Source organism: Anomalospiza imberbis, chromosome Z (genome assembly GCF_031753505.1).
Source record: "Anomalospiza imberbis isolate Cuckoo-Finch-1a 21T00152 chromosome Z, ASM3175350v1, whole genome shotgun sequence".
Classification (NCBI taxonomy): domain Eukaryota; kingdom Metazoa; phylum Chordata; class Aves; order Passeriformes; family Viduidae; genus Anomalospiza; species Anomalospiza imberbis.
Window position 1 is genome coordinate 37,311,128 of NC_089721.1, and position 19,773 is coordinate 37,330,900.

General features: G+C 45.1%; 1 protein-coding gene and 1 long non-coding RNA gene across 2 annotated transcripts in view; both read right to left on the reverse strand.

Annotated features, from left to right (window-relative positions):
- The window catches only part of LOC137464469 (glutamate receptor ionotropic, NMDA 3A-like), a 65,436-nt gene extending 55,947 nt beyond the window's left edge, over nucleotides 1-9,489 (reverse strand). Inside the window, 2 exon segments of the mRNA XM_068175843.1 lie at nucleotides 8,309-8,935; nucleotides 8,938-9,489. Coding sequence (XP_068031944.1) covers nucleotides 8,309-8,935; nucleotides 8,938-9,000 — 690 coding nt within the window. The 5' untranslated portion in view covers nucleotides 9,001-9,489.
- The window catches only part of LOC137464475 (uncharacterized), a 269,516-nt gene that overhangs the window by 85,294 nt on the left and 164,449 nt on the right, over nucleotides 1-19,773 (reverse strand). The gene's annotated exons all lie outside the window — the stretch shown is intronic.

Consider the following 19,773-nt stretch of genomic DNA (forward strand, 5'->3'; position numbering starts at 1 on the left):
GGGCAGCTCCAAATAGAGGTCAGCTGCTCTTTCTGGTTATTATTTGCTATGTCTAATAGCTCTTTCTTTGCAACAAATGCAAAACTTCATTTTTAAAATCTCAGTTGATGCTTGAAAATCTGTCTTGTCTTTTGACTCTGTCTCAAGCTAGAAAGTCTTATAAAAATGTCACATGAACAGCATAGGCAATCATTTCCTTCACAGTCTTAAAGAAGCTGGAAGTGGGATAGCATGCCTTCGGGGAAATACTGAGAGTTTAAAATATGCTTGTGCAGCACATTCATAGATTTTTATAATCCATTTCAAATACTTTCCACATTGTAAAACAGGCTTCAGAAATGACCATTACAGATGAAAGCGGGTGGAGAGTAATAAAAATACTGTAGAAAGAAGAGCAAAAAATGCTTCTTCTGAGCTCCCCAACATTTGATTGCATAATAATAAGAATAGAATGATCACAGTAATTTCCCCATTTACTGTGGTTCGGTGTTAGCTGAGGGTGCACCTGTGCCCACCTGTGCCATCCTCCTCTACCCCCACCCACTATCTGCAGCCAGCAGCCAGCCAGGCTGAAACATTTCAGATAAAAGTTAATTATCCAGCACTAACACTGCACACTAGACTTTTCCAAACCACTGCCAACTGGAAATCTTCCCATCAGCTTCTGAGGGGTCTCCCAGCTCACCATTCCTGCAGCATCTGAGAGGTTCAGCGTCATCTCCCCACTCACTGACAAGGAACTCAGAGCTCACAGAGGCACAGGGTGGCTGCCTGGCATGGGGGTGGCACCTGCTTTCTGCTTGTACCAGCAGGGTATTCCTGTGCTCCAGGGATGCAAGATGCTCATCAGTGCCTGCACGGACCCACACTGCAGGGAAATGACACACAGAGCTCAGCTCTGAGGGGTGAACAGCAAGCCTGAACAGAGAGATGCTCTGGAACTCTGTCTGCAGCCAAATCCAGGTCTCAAGGCCAACTGCACACAAACTTTTGGTTGTAATGCCCAACAAGGGCAGCATGTAATGTTACAATGGCTGTGGTATGCCTGTCTCAGTTCTTCGTGAAGCTGTCCATAATTACCAAGAGCTGTGTTACCAGCTTGCTGTGACAGCTGTGAAGCACTTGGGGCCAGGCTGTGAACTTCTGAGTCACACTGATGAGGACCCCCTTGAACAAGCAGCTTCGCTTGAGTGTGACTCCCTTAATAAATGAATCATCTATCAGTGCTGCCTACTCAAGCCTAAATCCTTCTCCCAGTCCTCCTGCTACTTCCACCATCTGCACATCCTTTCCCTGTGGTGGTGAGAACCAATTTGGCTGACTAACAGGGTTTTGGGGAAAATGTGGAGTCTTTCAGGGCCAGACCAGAAGTAAAGTACAGTTGCTAATGTCCAAAGCTCCCATCCTAAAGTCCCCGTGCCTGACCCTGCTCCCATTTATTAGGAAATCCCTTTTGGGTACCTACTGGTATGATGCTGCATGCATCCCAGTAACTTGGTGCTCTGAAATCCTGATCTGTCTGACCCTGGGTCCCAAAGCATCATGAGGGACTCTGATCATAACTCAGCATGAAGTTTGCAAAAAGGCTTCCATTAATCACACCCAACCACACCAAGGTCTCACACCCTTTGCAAGACACCGCTCTGGCAACAGCAATAAACCATTATCTACCTTTGACATAAATCCCCGTTCCCATCACTGCATCCTACATGCTGGCTTAATCACTTTCCTGAGAAGTCTGCGGGAAAGACAATGCGTTTGTTTTTTGCGGGGGGAGCGCAGTGGGGAATGCTTTTTTGGGCAAGCATTACTCACTGGAAGCAGCTATTCTTAGCCAGGGATCACGACAGCCCTGTGAATTCAGCCCTGATTTGGGCAAGCCATTCTTCTCTGTGCTTGGTGATTCCAGCTCTTTGTCCAGTGCTTTCCTACAAAATTCAGTTCCCTTGTTTTGTGCTGCTAGAACCTCAAAAAGTAAAGACATAGGGAAGGGCACCTTTTCTTTCTCTTCTCAGTTCAGCTTATTTGCTCTTTCTCTTCCCCTGCGTCACTGACATGTGATGTTTCCAGTTTTCTTGCTTCCTTTTCTTGTTTTCTTCCTCCTCTTTGGATGCTTTCAGCTCTTCAGAACAAACTCTGCAATGCACAGCTATTTGTATTGCAGTGAGATTGACTGAGGCACTCTCTCATTCCATCAAATGAAGAAGACAACCCTTCCACTCTTTAAAAGCCCTTCAGTAAAGCCTACAGAAACATGGGTTTATAGTCTGAGTCTGAAGGCAAATTTAGCTTTTTTAAAAGAAACTGCTTTTTCCAGTTTTCTGCTGATTACAAAAAATACATAAATTCTAGCCATGTTCTACCTGGTTTTCTTTCACATTTAAAAATTAATTGGAAATCCAGAGAGGAAAATAATAGAACATGATAGAAACATTTTATTTGAGGGCTTAAAACTGTAACTAGATCCAGCACAAGCTTAAGTCCTAGAACTTTCAATATTTCATGGGTTTAAATAGTTAACAATTTATTAAATATACCCTAAATGAGAACTTTTAAAAGTAGTATTTGAATTTTATTGCAATAAATAAATTGAATAACACATCACAAGATCACTTGTTGATTTCTATTTTCTAGAGCTCTACTTCCACTGACTTTCATGGACAAATTTTTGGAGGAAATTATATTGAATACTCCAACTTACTTTTCTTTGTTAACAATCTGTTCAGTACAGTAACTCATGTATTCATAAAGAATCTGACAACAGGTTGTCTTTAAATTTGTCTATTCTAGGCAAAATTATAATTTTTACTTAGTGGATTAAGCCAAGTATTCTTTGATGTTTCTTCTGATAATGCCTGTCCTTCAGCAAAGTAATAATCAGTGATTTAACACTGTCATATTTTAATCACTCATCACTGACAGGAGTCTGTGCAGTGTGTTATGAAAGACCTAGCAGCAAGGAAGACACTGCTTTGTGAACTCCCAGAATAGAAAAAAAGAGCCAAACCCAAAATAAACATCATGTATGGCACTGAATTTGATGTTAACTCAGCTTTTCTGCATCGAAGAATCAGCATGAGATAAGGAATGAGGAAATCTTGTTACTGGCCAGTTCTGAATGAGTGCTATCCCAGCAGACTTCAGGCTCTTTCTGTCTCCATGGGACTTTAAAATTAAGGAACCAGAGGAGAACTGAAGTTAAACATTCTCACCACTTTCCTGCACTCTGAAAAGGGATCTTCTGCAGCTGTGATTAAGTGGAGCTTCCTTAAACTCTTTAACTCCTATAAAGAGACTAGTTTGGGTTTTCTTCCCTTTCACTGTTCCATGCAAAGATTTTTGATAGAGGAAATATCACTGGGGTCTCTGGCTGAAAGAGAAGCAACTGGGCATTTTTTTGCACATCCTCTCAATGTCTGTCCTCAATTCCTCTCAAGACCCCTCTCATAAAACCCTCCTGAAGTATACAAAAGGCAAGTGCCACCACCCTATTTACTCAGTGTGAGGTAAGGAGGGTTGCTGGCCACAGGGAAAGACTGAACACGTATTCCTCATCTTCACAGAAACTAGCACAAGCTTCCAATATCTGGACTAAGACAGATTAGCAGTGACAGTTTGAATGACCAGAGCCTGCAGCCAAACATGTGTGTTGCATTCTCTCCCTGGAAAATGGAATTATTAAAACTTTCTCCAAAATCAAAACCATTTTTCTGCAAAAATGAAATTCTGTCTCTGAGGAGGAAAGAAAAAAATCTGTCTCTGGGCATTTAGTTGGGCAGAAGCTTTCCCACATCTCCATCCCTTTGCTGTAATTTCTGTCTGCCCTCACTGGTGCAATGCATAGTCTGTGTCTTGCAGGTCAGTATGACTTCTGAGGACACTGTATTTACAGTGTTATTCCTGTCTATTTCCAAAACCACCTGTAATTCCTCACCCAGGCTGGTCTGATATATCTATAAATTAGGAAGCTGTTAAAAAAACCCCACTTAATTCCTTTAAAAACAAATTAAAAAATAAAATGTTTATAGGCAGTTTCTTTTTACAGCATCTGTTCTGAGGCTGAGCTTGCTTTTTACTGGAAAATTCAATTTAATCTGGAACTTTGACTTGGTTTATTTATTCTTTTGACCCCTTCTGAAGTCATAGCAATAATCAGTAGCTCTGCAGTTTCAGTTCCTCAAGAAACCAGGTAAAGCACAGACTGGCAGGGACTGATGATTTGCAATTACTTTACTCTGTTTAGTTGCTCTGAGAAGATTCCTTTTCATGTTAACAGACACCAGAGGTCCTGATTTATCTGAAACCCACTAAAAATACTCCTTTAAATTCAGAGAACACTGCTGGAAACATGACCTCCCCTGTGTTTCTGATACTATCACCAACAAAATGGATAGTACGGGCTATTCTTCCCAGACTCTCAGCTCTGAGCTGTACTACTAGAAGCAGTATCACGTATTTATTTATGCTTCATGTTCCCTGGATCTTTTCCCTATTTCATCCATGGGAAAATTATTAATGATGTTGGCAATCTTGGAATCAAAAAATAAAGTGCTTCTCTTGATACAAACATACATAAAGTGACAAGCCTTGCCTCAGTGGCATCAGTGCTTGTGAAGATGCTGTCTCCAAAATAATGAGCTGTCAAAGCTTCACTGCAATTTGCATTTGTGTTAGTAGTGAAGAAATCCAGTGCTTGTTTTTCCTTGCTGAATGACAGTGTTAAATTGTTACTTTTGCTTACTGAGTGTGAAAATTTACTGAAATGACAGTAAAGTGAGAAAAGTAAACAGCATTTTTTCAGGTCACAACAGCACTTGGATTTACTGTTAGTGTACATTAACAATTAAATCACATATATAAAATGAAAAAAGTGTGTCTCACTTTACTCTGTGTAGCCTCCCTTGAAACCAACACACTCCTGAACCTCCAGAATAGGCTGTTGCCTTGTGGAAGAACAAGTATAGTACCACACCTTGTGATGGCTGTTGTCTTGTGATCGTTCATGTCACGGGGAAAGACTTAGCTGTTTTTTTTTAACCTCAGGGTGGTAGAATTTAATGAGAAATGGATTTTTAAATATGCTTGAACAGCAACAAAACTTTTTAAAACACTGTCTAGGTATCTTACTGCAGCTGCCCATCTGTAGTGCTGTACATTTCCTCTCATGTTACACATCTGAAGTATTACTATCATCAAACACCAGAGACAACGGGCAGTATTATTGAAATGTATTTCAGTTCTGAATCTTAACCTTCCCTTTTATTCTAAGCATTGCTTTTTTGCCATGTTAGAGAAGATTTGCTCCAAGATCAACATGCTTTTCAATTACAGTGAACATTTGCCTGTTACAAACTACTGCATGAAGTAATGACATTAACATTCAGCAGCAGTACAAGACATTGCATGTGTATGTTCCTGTCCTGTTGCAGTGTGGAAAATGAGACTTTGCTAGACATTACTACCTTAAGACCACCCTAATAAAAGATTTCCATATTGAGCAGAAGCAGTATGATACAGCATCTAGTGAATCCTGGGTTTGCTATGTTTGCCATGGTCTTCACAGTGCAGAATGCTCTCTAAGGGCAAAACAAGTTTTGGGTCTGCTCCTGTGCCTGTGTGGAAGGAAGATACCTGCAGGCACTCCTAAGGGCATGCTGCAGTGGTTTAGTGGGAGGGAAGACACTCTCTCCAAGCATCAGCAGAAAGAGTGACCCCAGGGGTGCCAGTTCAGAAGCAGGGTTAGAAATCAGTCTTCTTTTCTTCTCTGGAAATGTGCATGCTGGGCCTATCAGCAAAAACTGCCTTGTCTACAGTGATGTCATTTACAACTGCCTCCTCCAAGACGGCCAGTCAGTAGAAGAAGCCAATCTGCAGCTCCAGGTCTAGAGAGACAGGAAGGTGACAGGTCTGTGGCATGTCCATTTCATGTCAGTGCTGGTATGGGACTGTGAGCAACACAAAATCCCTGCCTGCAACAGAGACTGCTGAGGCCAACAACTCCAGGGACTCCTGGGTCCAATATCCTCTTGGAAATACTGTAACTCCAGGAAGTATGCAAGGCAAAGCTGCTGTAGCACTGCCTCCAGCATTAGCTTAAAGATGGTATGTAATAAGGGAAAGTATGAAAAAAACAGTGTTCAGAAAGATATCAGCCCTTCCCAAGACAACCTTGATAGACTAACACACTTGAATACAAGTGCCTGCTGGCCTTTGAGTAAGACTGAGTTGTTTTTTTAATTCCACAGGTCCTTGAAAAGTCTTTTTTTTTTTTAGCTCGGCCCAAAGGAAAAATGGAGTCTCTTCAGCACAGGTGCAGTGCCAGGCATTGGTTTCATTGTCACTGAAGACAATACCAGTAAAATTCTGCTTAAGAACAAAGTCCTGATTTGGAAAGACCGATCCATTGGGCTCCCTGCTGAGAACAATTTGAAAGTTAAGCAGGAGCACTGAAGTCCATGGAAAGCAGCAATGAAATCTAACCCTGTGCTGCATGTGTTGAACACATCTGGTGAACTCAGGCAGCTTTGGGTGAATTTAGACCCTTCTCTGAGATGGAACATAAAATAATGCTAACAGCCAGACCAAATCAGGGGTTCAAGATTTGGCCCTCGGGGAGCTTTGGCTGTTGACTCCAGCACCATTGTGACTGCAGATGCAAGGCTGGTAGATGTAACAGCAAACTTGGATGCTACTGGCACCATTAGTAGCAGAATTCAGCAGCACTGATTACGCCTGAATTTTGGCTTAAACCTAGAGAGTTACATGGGTTACATGAGTTACATGAGTTACATGGGTTTTGCTGACGTGGAGAAGCCTAGCTGAACTAAAGGGGCTACAAAAGAGCTGGAGAGGGGATTTTGACAAGGACATAGAGTGACAGGAGGAGGGGCAGCAGCTTCAAAATACCAGAGGGCAGGGTTGGATGGGATATTGGGAGGAAATCTTTGACTGTGAGGGTGATGAAGACCTGGCACAGGCTGCCCAGAGAGGCTGCGGCTGCCCCATCCCTGGAGATGCTCAAGGCCATGCAGGATGAGGCTTGGAGCAGCCTGGTCTGGTAGAAGGTGTCCCTGCCCATGGCAGGCAGTGGAACGAGATCATCTTTAAGGTCCCTTCTGACTCAAACCATTCTGTGATTCAGACAGGATACAGCAGTCACATCTTCAGTTACAGACTAGGAACTACCTAACACAGACTTTTTCTACCTTTTCTGTCACAATTCAAACACAGAAAAACTGAAAACCCCAAACCCACAGAAATTAGATCCAGGGCGTGGTCTGTATTTTGGTTTTTTTTGCAAAGCAAATTCACCTGACAATGTTTTTTTTTCTAATTACATTTTGAAAGCAAAGTTGAGCTACCTCTTTTTATATACAACAACTATTTATCCTGTATTTAAAAGGCAGCTTGTACCATTTTACTTTGGACTTCCCTTGCACAAGCTTTACAGAATAGAGCATTTTCTTCCAGCTCTTCTACCTGAAGATGATTCCCGGCATCAAACACACGGTTTCAACATACTGTGCCTATTACCTTTCTCCAGAGTGTGTAACACTAAGCTGCTATCTTTGTATAATAAAAAGTTTAGCTCCTAGTGCTACTTCTACTTGCACCTAAGAGTTCTGTCAAACACAAAGAATTCAGTTTCTACTATTTTAGCTACACAATCAAACAAACTTTAGTTAGGCAACTCGAATTAGCAAAAATCTGATCTAGTACCAACATATGAACTACAAATGAAACTGAACTACAGAAAATTCTGGCGCTTTAGCTCAGCTCGACGCCAAGTCAAGTTACACTGAGAAGATACTTCCCTGAGAAGTGTCACCTGGTGCCCAAGCTACAGTGCCCATACACAGACCACAGCATTAAGACCATTAACAAACACTCTGAAAGCCGTTTGGGGTTTTTTAGGTTTGCCTTTTTTTTTTTTCTTTCCCCCTTAACAACCTTTTCCTGATATGCAAAGCATGTCCTGGACCCCCCTTCTGCTCTCGGCTCACAACTTATCGCAGTATATGACTTCGGGCTAACAACTTCGCTCGTGCCACCGAGCTCTTGTCTGCCTTTCCACAGAGAGGATGCTTCTCCCCGGCCACCCCGGGGCTAAAGCGCAACGGGGTGCTAAAGGAGGGAGGGACCGAAGAGCGATGCCGGCGGCCCCGGGGTCCGAGCGCTTCTTCCCCGGTCACAATCCTCCCGCCGAGACCCCTGCCCGGCTCCGACGCCCGTCCCCCGGCCCTTCCCCGCAGCGTCCCCGGGGCGCTGCCCTGCCCGCCGCTTTCTCCCCGTGTCCCCATTGCCTTACCAGGCTCCGCCGGGGGAACTCGCCCAGCACGATGCTGACCACCGGGATGCGCAGCGCCGCCGAGATGAAGTCCAGCTCCAGCATCTCCCCACGGCTCTGCGGGAAGGCGAGGATGGCTGAGACCCCCTGCACCACCACGGTGTGGCAGAGACTTTGCAGGAAGGAGACGGGGTCGTTGCTCCAGGAGGCGCTGGCTGAAGAGAAGGGGAAGAGGGGCAGGTCGCCCAGTCCCGCCTCGATTGCCATCACCACCTCCAGGGACAGGTTGTAGGGCAGCAGCCCGGGCATGCCGTTCAGGTTGGCCACGGCCAGCAGCAGCGCGTCCCGCGGCGAGGGGGGTGGCCGCCGCTGTCCCCCGCCGCCCCCCGCCCGTCGGCCCGGTGGCCCCTCGGGGCGCCCGCCTGACGCCTCCCCGGGCCAGGCGGCGGCGGCAGGGGCGGCCCGGGGCTGCAGGTGGGTGGCCCCCACTCGCACCGTGTGCCCGATGCGCCGCAGGATCTGGCAGGGCTGCGGGTGGGACGCGGAGCCGGGCACCGCCGCCAGCACCAGGGCGCAGGGCGGCAGCAGCAGCAGGCACGCCCGGCCCAAGACCCCGCGCATCCCCGGCCGATACATGGCCGGGAGCCCCCGCCGCCGCCTCCTCCGGCCCCGCCGCCCGCATCAAGCGCCCCGCGGGCGGGCGACGGCGGCATCAGCCGCGGCGGGCGAGCCCCGCGCAGAGCCGCCCCCGCCGCCGCCCATGGGGCCGCCGCCGCCTCGCCCCCGCCCCGGGACTGCGGGGAGGCTCAGCCCCCGGACCGCCCTCCTCGGTTCCGAAGGGGCCGGGAGGCACCCGACCCCTGCCTCTCGCCCCGCCCGGCTACCCGGCCGGCAGTGGGATGCTGCCCTACCCGGCTGCCCCTGTCCGGCCGCTCCTCCGCAGCCCGGGCGGGCTCTACACGGCTCAGTTCCCCGCTCCCCGCTCCGAGCCCTCCGGCTCGCCCCTGCCCGGCTCCCCGCTGCCGCTCCCCGCGCTGCTCCCGGCTCCTCTCCCCGCCTCGCAGCGTCTCCGCTCTGTAATCCCGGCCTGGCTCCCTGCGCCACCCCCTTCCCTTGTCCCCCCGCAGCCCTCGGAGCTCCCCCCGCCGGCTCCGAAGCCGGGCAAAGTTGCGGCGCGGCTGCGGGCGGTCGCTGGGCTGCGCTGCGCTCCCGCCGGGAGGGACGGCAGGCGCCGGCCCCGCTCGGCTCCTCCCCGGGCCGCCAGGCGAGGAAGGGGCTTGGGGGGGCCGCCCCTTTGCACCCCTCGGGGAGCATCCCGGGACAGCCCCGACGGAGCTCTTTGTCCGCTGCTGCCGCGGGACGCTCCCCTCACCGCACCCGGGCAGCGGAACAGTTTTCCGTGTCCCAAGGGCTGCGAACCGAAGGTGAGGCTTCGGTTCGCCCTCGGCTGGCGGTGGAGCCGTGTCTACCGCTGCCGCTTGTTGTGGAAAGCAGTGCTGGCAGTGCCCGATGCCTTCCCATGCGCTGCTGCTTCAAACGGAACCGTTTTCCGACATGTGGGACTCGAGATCCTGATTCCGCAAACCTGGGGCACTGCCTAACATGGCTTTTAGGACAGACCACCCTTGTCCTAAGGGAAAACAGGGAAGAGCTGAGATGGGCGTTTGAGTGCGCGTCTGAAAGGATCAGGGGAAATCCCCGTCATTGTCTCAGTTCTGGTAGACGGGTTTAATCCTGGGCTGTCGGAGCCGTGCTGACCCCAGGTCTGAGACTCTAATACCGTGCTTGGGGCACTGACACGTTCCACGTCCCGTGTGGGATGGCCAGGATCTCAGAGGAATCCCTCTCCGCAGCCACGCTGGCCATCACGGGGGAATCATCTCACGGGTCTCCCCGGCAGCGAGGAGAGCGCTGCCTGCTGGAGTGCACCTGAATGTATTTTCTGCCCGTGGGACTCCTGTCATCTTTCCCTGTTTGAGTCCTGAGTGCAGCGCAGCGTCCTGCTGTCCTGCATGGAAGGATGGTTTGAGACATTCATGCCTGGAGTGTTTAGAAGTCTTTTGGCAGCTCCTCCAGCAGTTTACCCTGACCTAGTGTTTTAACTTAAGATCTTTTCTGAATGTTAATAGTCTTTCCCCTTTATTTGAGGCTTATCTTCAGAGATATTTATGAAGAAAAATAAAATAATAGAATCACAGAATGGTTGGAGTTGTAAAGGACCTTTAAAGGCCATCTACTCAAACCCTCCTGGCATAAGTGGAGCATCCTCAAGTAGATTGGGTTGCTCAAAGCCCCATTCAGCCTGACTTTGACTGTTCCCAGGGATGGGGCAATCACCACATCTCTGGAGGACCTCTGAAAATGTTTTACCACCCTTGCTGAAAAATCTTTGTTGTCCTCCCTTGTTTTTTCTTCCATTGGTATACATAAAATCTGCATAGAAATAAACGCTTCCTATCCCACTGCATAAAAGAGGAGGTCACTGCCTCCCAATAGGTCTGAACTGTGTGTTTTCGGATTTAAATTCATCTTTCTTGAGCGGGGGTCACCAGAGGTGTACAAAGTCTTCAAGGCAAGGTTTGACCCACATCTTGGGCAGCCATGCTGCTGTTTCTCTAAGTCCTTCTCCCCATCATGTCCTTATCCCCAGCATGCTGCAAAGCTAGTGTTTCTCTCACAGTGCTCTCTCTAAATTGGTACAAGGTTGCAAAATTGGTTCCCAGCATGGAAAAGTACAGATGGTAGCATGGTGGTCTGTAGGCCAAGAATGCACCATGTTCTACGTGTAGAGGCGAGCTGATAGCAACGATTTCCTATTTCCCCTTTTCTTCTTCCATTTTTCTTCTAGTCTTATAATCACATTTTTATTTCTCGTCTGGTCAGCCCAGCTTCTTCCTGTCATTTTTCCTCATTTTCTTTGAAGGAATGGATAGTTTGTGTTAACACAGGTGTTTTAAGTCTTCTCTGTTAACAATAAGAATTATTGGCTGGGAGAATTGGCTTTGGATATAGTAAATCTCACACAGTGCAGAGAAAACTTTTCTTTTTCCCTGAACCACAGGAGTTACCTTTCAGGTAGTGAGAAAGAGATAATTTGAGATTTGTACAGCTCCAGAGGTGTTGTCTTTATCTGCATCCTGTTTGTCGGGTTTGAAAAAAAAACTGGTAAGCATATAAATTTTCTGCTCTGTAGTTAGATAATTACTAGTTTTCATGTAGGAATTATTTTTATAAGAAATAGTGATTCTTCTGTGTCTTAAGAGACAACCCTAAATTGTCATTCATTTAAAGATTTATTATAGCAGCAAATATTTCTCTGGCTTTTGGGCACAGGTGGCACTAATTTAAAAAAGCACATGCTTCAGGAAATGTAATCAACCTTATTATTGAAAGAATTCCGGAAATTACACTAGAAATCAGTTAATAAAGTGAAATCATTCAATATCTTTTTTTTTTCTTGTTTGCCTGCCATTTTTCTGGTGACTTTTTAGTTTGTTTAGGTTTTGTTTTGTTTTGTTTTATTGGGGTTTTTGTTTGCTTGTTTGTTTTTCATTTGTGGATAATTTATGGCCAGATAGTGATATGTTGTTTTTTTTTTGTTTTTTTTTTTTTTTTTTGGGTCATCAGTGCTACTCTGGGGATTACATCTGTAAAGAATTTGTGCTCTGGATTCAGTTTTGAACAAGTCATAGCAAGTGGTCGCTGTTAGAAACCTGACCTGTAAAGAGTAGTCAAACCTTTGTTTGTAATATTTTTGACTCAAATGGCTCTTGTCTTGGTTTGAAAAGACAGGAGTCTGTGAAGGAAGGCAAAAGCCTCCTGTGAAATGGAAAAGGTAAAACCCCTCCTTCCGAATTATCACAATTTCAGAATTAAAAGGGCTCTCAGGCAAAGATATGAGAATGGGAATAACAGTTTTTACTAGGAAGGAAAAAAACTAAATAACAATGCAATTTAGCACAAGCAAAAATAAAAACCACTGGCAGAGTGAGAAAAACCTGACACCCTGAGAAGTCAGGGTGTTGATAGTAGTCCAGCCAGATGGTGGCTGCTCCTCCTGGAGCGGCAATCTGCAGAAGGGTGTAGGTCCTTTCTGAAGATGCGGCGAAGGAGCAGCTGGGCCTGGTTCCTGATTCCTCTGGGAAATCCGGCGAAGAAGGCTGTCTGTTGTCTCAGAAATACTTGTTTTATGGTGGCAGGGATGCTTGGCTCCTCCCTCTGGGTGGAGCATCTCACAATGGGATGATGTAACTAGTCTTACCAGCCACAGTGAGTAATTCAATAGCCCATTAACAGGAGATTATCTTCCTGCCAGTGTCATTGTTCTTGAAAGAGATAAGAAAAACTGCCTAACTCCCAACAGATGGCAAAAATAGAATACATGCTTATTTTACAAGCCAGGACAGCTCTACATTCTGAAAGTATCTTTTCAGCTTGATCATTTATAGCAATAAATAAATTATTAATTTGTCTTCTCTGAGATTTGTGTTTATTTTTACTCTTTGCTCAAATATTTCTGTTAATGACATTGTCTGCAATGTCCCTGATATAACAAATGCTTGAACACAGGCTTTGTTTTTCAGAAGACATTAAGTACTCCTTAAGTACTGCTCTGTGAGGTGCTGGAATATTTCCAGAAAGTGCCCTGAGAAAGGATATAAATGCCACCAAAGTTTATATATTTGGAAAGTTGTATCAGTATTTTTTCTGCTTTTTTTTTCCCATAAATATTCATGTGCAAAAGAGCACAATTGTCTTAGTCTAATAAAATATTTGGAGACTGCAATCAGTTGCACCCTGCTTTTTAGAAGTACTGCAGTCCCTCTTTTAGGACTGAATAAAATACAGAATGTAATTTTTGACAGAGTTTTGACTTTTTTCAACTTCATGCTAAGGACTGTCTGCCTTCAGCACTCCTCCCTCATTTTCCTTTTCTCATGGTGGTTGCTGCCATAGGAATGTCCATTCTGGTCTTTTTTTTTTTTTTTTTTTTTTTTTTTTTTTTTTTTTTTTTTGTGCTACTTATTCAATTGAAAAAAGACCAGGCAGACCCAGGCAAGTGGATTCACCTCCTCTGAGCTGGTTGTCACCCTGTGTCACCCATGAGCAGAGCAGTGCTGGTGACATTGATTGCTGCAGAACTGTGGCCATAGAATTTATCCATCCTTGATCAGTGTCTGAGCATCACAATTAGAGCTGGTGAAAGCCTTTCAGCAATGAAAAATGCAGCAGGGAAATGTGATTAAAATCATCGCTCGTATTTCTCTTGCTGCTCTTTCCACTTGCTTGGCTCACTGTCATTTCTTTGAAGTAGGGTTGGTTTGTTCGCTTTCTGGGCTGCAGAACATTTGTCCTGTGTGTATCACAGTGACCTTCCACAAAGCTTGTTTCCTCTGAGCAACTGGGCTTGTTTGGAAATAGATCATCACAGCCCTTCTGTCCAGCTCTGTGTTGTTCTGCTCCCATTGCTAACAAACCCCAAGGCCTTGCAGAGCGTGATATTACTTAAATTCATGTTCATCTGCCCCTTTTTTATCTGCTCACATCTTCTAAAAGGCCCAAGTCATGAGCTGAGATGCAGGACACCTCACATTGTTTCTATAGCCTCGGAATGGGTGAGAGACTTACTTTGGGTCAGTCTGGAATGATTCCACCCCCGTCCCTTTTCATAACCATAGTTAGAAAATGAGAGGGAAAAATAAACTGTTCAGATAAAGTTAATCCTTTCATTTACTAGGAATGGACTATTTTGTTTCTATTTAGATGCTCCAATTTATCTAAATGCAGTTTCCAAGATTCAAAATGCTATGCTTTTCAGTTGAATTGCCACTCGAAGAGAAAAAAAAAATAGTAATCTAGATGTTCCTTACTTTCTGCCCTCCACACTCTTTCACCAGCCAGGAAAAAATAAATTTGCAAACACTTTCAGATATCTAAAACTGCATTAATGATGTTGAGTATTATGTTTGAAAACCTTCATGTTGCTGTGGTGGATCATCAGTGCACTGGCTGCTCCAGCCTTACTGTGGGATGGATGGTGATCCCTGAAGGAGTCAGGGAAGGGCCAAGGCTTACTATGTGCAGCACATGCTGTGTTCGTTCTGTGTTATCTTTGCAGATGGAGATCTGCATGGCTGACATCACGAAAGGCTGAGCTGCCTGTGGGGGGAGGTCCTGTGAAGATAAGATGTGAGGAACAGAACAAGGCTGTGTGACTGAAAATTTGAAGGACAGAACAGCTAAAAAGTGAGTTTTGCCCGTCTTAAAGTTCTCATCCCTGCATAGGCTAATAAGCTTAATGAGGTATGTGCTACTAAACAACTAAACTACTCAACTGTCCATCCTGATCCTGCTGTTTGTAGGATGGAAAAGGAGGTTAAGTTTGGCCTGTATAGCAGGAAGGTAGAAATTTCACCTAGCTAGGAGGAAGACCCAAAAATCCCAGATGGAGACAGGTGACTGGTTACTGTGCTCTCCCTTCTCCCAGGGGAGAACACCTTCTTGGTAAGTTTCTGTGTAGGATTACTATTACCCAGGTTAATACAATAATATGGTTTTTATTAGAGTTCTCTCACAGCTGGTATGTTTGTCCATGGCAATTCTGAATCTGTTATTTATGTTCTTTCAATAAACTGCGCTATTTGTGAATCTGTGATCATGACTGTTCCTACTGAATGTGACCAGGTTGATGGTGCAGAATTGCTTCTAACCAGAACTGAAGCCCAGGCACACCAAGCCCCTCTGATCTGCAAGGGTTTATTTTCTGCCAAAATTCATACGCTCAACACTTAATGCCTGCAAATGTCCTTCTGTGGGCAGGCAAGCCAAACAACTCCTTGAAGTCAAATGGATTTTCACCAGTGAGGGCTGTGTGCTACTTTACTGCCTCACAAGAGAGGCTGAGACAGCTCTTGCTACCTGATCAAAACTTCCATTTTGTTTCTTTTGGCAGTATAAATCCAGAGAGATTGATCCTGTCAAAGGATGCTCGAGAAGTGAGTGAGGAAAACAGGCAGTCAACCACTTCGTCTCTGTGGTCCTTTTGGCTAGAAGAGCAGCAGGGGACCTTGTAACATTGACAGGAAGTGTCACAGAGCCCACCACCCCCTCTGGCTTTGATAGTCTCCTCTCTAAATCCAATGCTACCATGTAAAGACCTCAATACATTCCAAGTACCCATAAATTAAAAAAAAAAAAAAAAAAAAAAAAAAAGTTGCTAGTACTCAGTCACAGCTTCTTTCTAGCACTGGAACTGACTAAAGTGCCTAAAGGAGATACAAATATACTCTATGAGCCCTGTTTCCACTGCCAGGATGAGGGAGGAAGTGCTCAGCTACATGTGACAGCATCATTCTCTCTGTCAGTGTGAGTGATCCAGTCGATTGTTTTTATTGCTCCCTGTCCGTGGTGGTAGTGTATATTTTCCCAAACAAGTAGCTGTAAAATGCTCTTGAGATTCCCACTTGCCACATATTTTGTTCATGCCATGTGTTTTGAGTTTGATGCTTAGTCATATTTTCCTCCTTGCCAGTCATTTTTAATACTCCCTGTTGTTCTCATCTTGGAGGTACATTAATTCTGGGCAGAGAGACAACTGGAAGAGAAGCCATTATATTGACTTGGTTGATTAGTAAGCATCTGGCTTAGTACCTTGACCCTCTAAGTGAAGTTTATGTCAGTGCCTTTAGTTATTTTTACTTTTAAATCTATTCCATTCTGTCATACCTTCTGTCTTGCTTATTCACATGACAGTGATGGAAACAGCTCCAGTAGATAAGACTGGTCACAGCACTGTTTACAGCATCGTGATGGGTGGCACAGAGAGTCTTTAGAAGGGCCTAGTCTTAGGCAGGTGATGATCTGGGAACCCAGGAGCTACTTGGATATAAAGGCTCTCTCTTGGGTCTTGAACTCTTGTGGAACCAACTGTACAGGCAAGAGTTGTCTGGATATTCCAGACCTGAAGTTAAAGCAAAGACCAGGCCAGAGCCCTGCCAAAGAAGAACCAGCTTTATGCCAGAAAAGGTGCTATCCCCAATATCCACAGTGAGATGTTGAAGAGGAAAAGTCATCCCCACTGCTCATTCCCTGAGCTGGCACACCCTGGCCCAGAGTACGGAACTGGTTCCTGGAATGGTGTGCTCGTGCAGTTGCATGTCTTTGCTGTGAGCACATTTATTTTTAACTGAATTTTTTTCAGCATGCAGGCTTGCAACAAAAGATTACATCCCCAGTTTTTGTTCTAGCAGGACATCCCCTATCATGGCCCTGCTCAGGACATCCCTCATGAAAACAGGATGCCAATCCATGGACTTTGTAGGACCAGACTGGATTTAATGAAACTTTCCCTGTATGTTTTTCCTTCTTTATTTCAAGATGACAGTTTTAGTGCTTGTGAAAATTTGGGGAGGTGCGAAGAGAAAAAAAAAAAAAATCTGAAGTCAGTGTCAAAATTGTTACCAGCATCAATGTCATTTGAGTAGTGAGGTCAGACAAACACCTCACAGAGCAAACACAGAATTTTGAAAAAAATATCAATAGTGCTTTGCTGGCACTATGGTGCCTCTGCATTATATCTCCTCCTGCCCCAAATTCTGCGGCAAATATAAAATTATTACAGGCTGTGTGCAACCCTTGCACAGCTCTGGTTGGCTTCAAAAGGCCACTTGGTGTAATCACTCAATAAAGATGAATGAAGACTGTTTAACTTTCAGGGAAAGGCTTCAATTTTCACAAAGCTGACAGGGCACCCCTCTGCTGCGTCACTCTGGTAGGTCACAGGCTTCTTATTGTTTGTCCCCTTCTGCTCCCTCTGGCTTAGAGGTTGGGGTAAATGAGGGAGGGGGAATAGTAAGAAATCACAAGGGCTTATCCAAGTTGAATTATAAGAATGGTGAAAAAAACTACGAAAAGATGGAATAAACAAGCTAAGGAAAAGGCCACAACAAAGAAATAATTCACCCAATTTGTCCAGCTAAACATTTCCGTCAAGTTTACTGAGGGCTGCAAAACTGGCAAATTGCCTCATCTCCTCGGAGAAGTGTAGAGGCCACATGGGCTTAACCCTTCTCTTTGCTGCTTTAGAAACTGACTGTAAACCCTTCTTCAAATCAGCTGGGGTGACCGTACCTAAATTGTCGGTTTTAATGAGGATTTCTGGTACAAGCTAAATGGATTTGGGCAGGAGCCAGCTGCATTCTTGAAATACTGTGGGCTCGCACGTGCCTCTGGGCACTGTCTGGAGCTGCACAGCAGAAAATACAGCTTGCCAGGGGTGCCACCCTGAAAAAGATGTGAGTCTCTGTGAGGGTCCAAACCTCATGCAGAGCTCCCTCCTAGCCTCCCAACAGCAGAAAATACCTCTTTGAATCCAGCGTGTCCATTCTAGCCTCCAGCCAAATGTGGTACCCACACCTGTGGATTGAGTCCTATATGGTTGTGATATTGAGGAGCCGGCTGCTGCTATCTTCAATAACTTGCTTTGTCTGCTGTGGTCTATACAACAGCTAAATCTCCTTCAAAGTGGTATCAGAAAAACATATGTGACAAAGAAAATGTCTTAGAAGGGCAAATAATTCTGAAGTTTGCTAGGATTAGGCTCACATATGAGATTATGCTGGCAGAAGGAAAACATCTGCAAAATGCTGACACATGAGATGAAGTACAAGTGAGAATGGCACTCACCCAAGGTTGTGGTTTTAGGAGGAAATTAATGAACTGGATATGTGGCTTTTGTTCCAAGGAGCCTTTAAATAATGTGATGCTGGATGATCTCCTGGTAAGGTGGTGCAGGAGAAGCAACCAGACATGTGCATAGGACAAACGGTTTTTGTCATACTCCAGAAGCAACCTAAGAACTGAAGAATTTGCACAAGCTGCCTGATGAAAACAGAGCCTGATCTTTATAAGTCTGTTTTGGAAAACACAAGTCCCCTTTAACAGCACACTCACAGAATTTCCAAGCACAAATGCTGGTGTCAAATTATTCCTGTTGTGCAAGTGTGCTCTCTCAGACGAAGCTCAGGTATTTTTAACATGGTGCTGGATAGCAGAGGATAGATATGTCATGTGGAAAGAAAGAACAGAGACAGCTCAGGCTATATGATGTAATCCCGGGCTTTGAAATTGTGAGAGTGCTTTCCGTCTCTGTTATACACTCTGTGAGTCCTCTCTGAGTTTCCATTTCTTGCTGTCAAACACAGAGCCCAGCTCTCCTCTGGCCCATCACAGGGAGGCACATGAGTGTCACTGGGAATTAAACACCTCTGAGAAAAAAAGCACCACTTTTGCAGCACCAGAGAATCTTGAAGCCAACATCCTCTGGGCAACTTGCTTTAGATACCTGAGAGCTCTGTGATGAAGAGGAAGGAAGTCAAGGTTTTTCTCTGTTGTTTGCAAACCTGGAGAAAAGCCAAATGTCAGCTGTAACTCTTTTAAACAGAGATGCTAATGTGTGAATCTCCAGAGAAACCCCCAAAGCATCAGAAATGAAGACATAATCATAACATATTGAACTTATGTTTTTCTGTGTGTTTGTTGGAAGCTTTGGGTGCTCCTATCCCTTGACAAAGGACTATGGAAAAGAACTGCATTTTTGCTTTTCATTAGAGGTACTGAATAGGAAGATAAAGCAGTCCCTGCTCATTGCAGGGAGATTGAACCACATGAAATTTAAAGGTCCTTTCCATCCCAAACTAATCTGTGATTCTGTAAATATTAAATAAGGCTCTTCAGTGAGCTCACCTTTTTGTCTTCTGTATTTTAAAAGGTTTTTCATGTGAGAAGTTGGTTGGGTTGATAAGACCATGGACAGTTTAGATGCCAGGCCTCCAAAAGAAAGCAGTTTTCCTGGTCATTTCCACAGCAGAGCTGCACCTGTAACTGAGCTGAGAGTGAATCTGCTACATGCCTCTAGGAATAAAGAGATTACAGAGTACCTCTGAGTACCCTGAGTTTAGCTGCTTCTCTCACGTCTAGAGAAGCAAAACTGTGGTCTGTCCTTGCTGTGTTTTATCCCCAGCTAGCAGCCAAGTGCCACATAGCTCCTTGCTCACTCCCTGCCCTGTAGGATGGGAAGGAGAGTCAGGGGAGGGAAAACCCCCAACATCTCATGGACTGAGATGAGAGCTATTTAGTAATTGAAACCAGGACAGTGCCCACCCCTTATGCACCATTTAGGTCACGCCAGGTCTCACACTTCCTAATGCACCATTAACTTTCTGATCTTTTGATAGATTTTCTCACAACTATATTTCCCTTAATCTATGGACCATCCATATGAAAGTCCACTGAGTTTACTTTTAAAATGCCTGGAATATTTAATTCCTACTCAAGTTTATTTCATCTACTGTAATTGAAATATTACTGCTCCAGCCTGAATATCTAAGAGTAAGGTACAGAATTTGTACAGTAAGAGGAGAATCAAGGGCTTCTTTTTTCTCTTAGTGGCTCCAGTGTCATGTTATTCCTGTGTAAGCTTGTGTTTG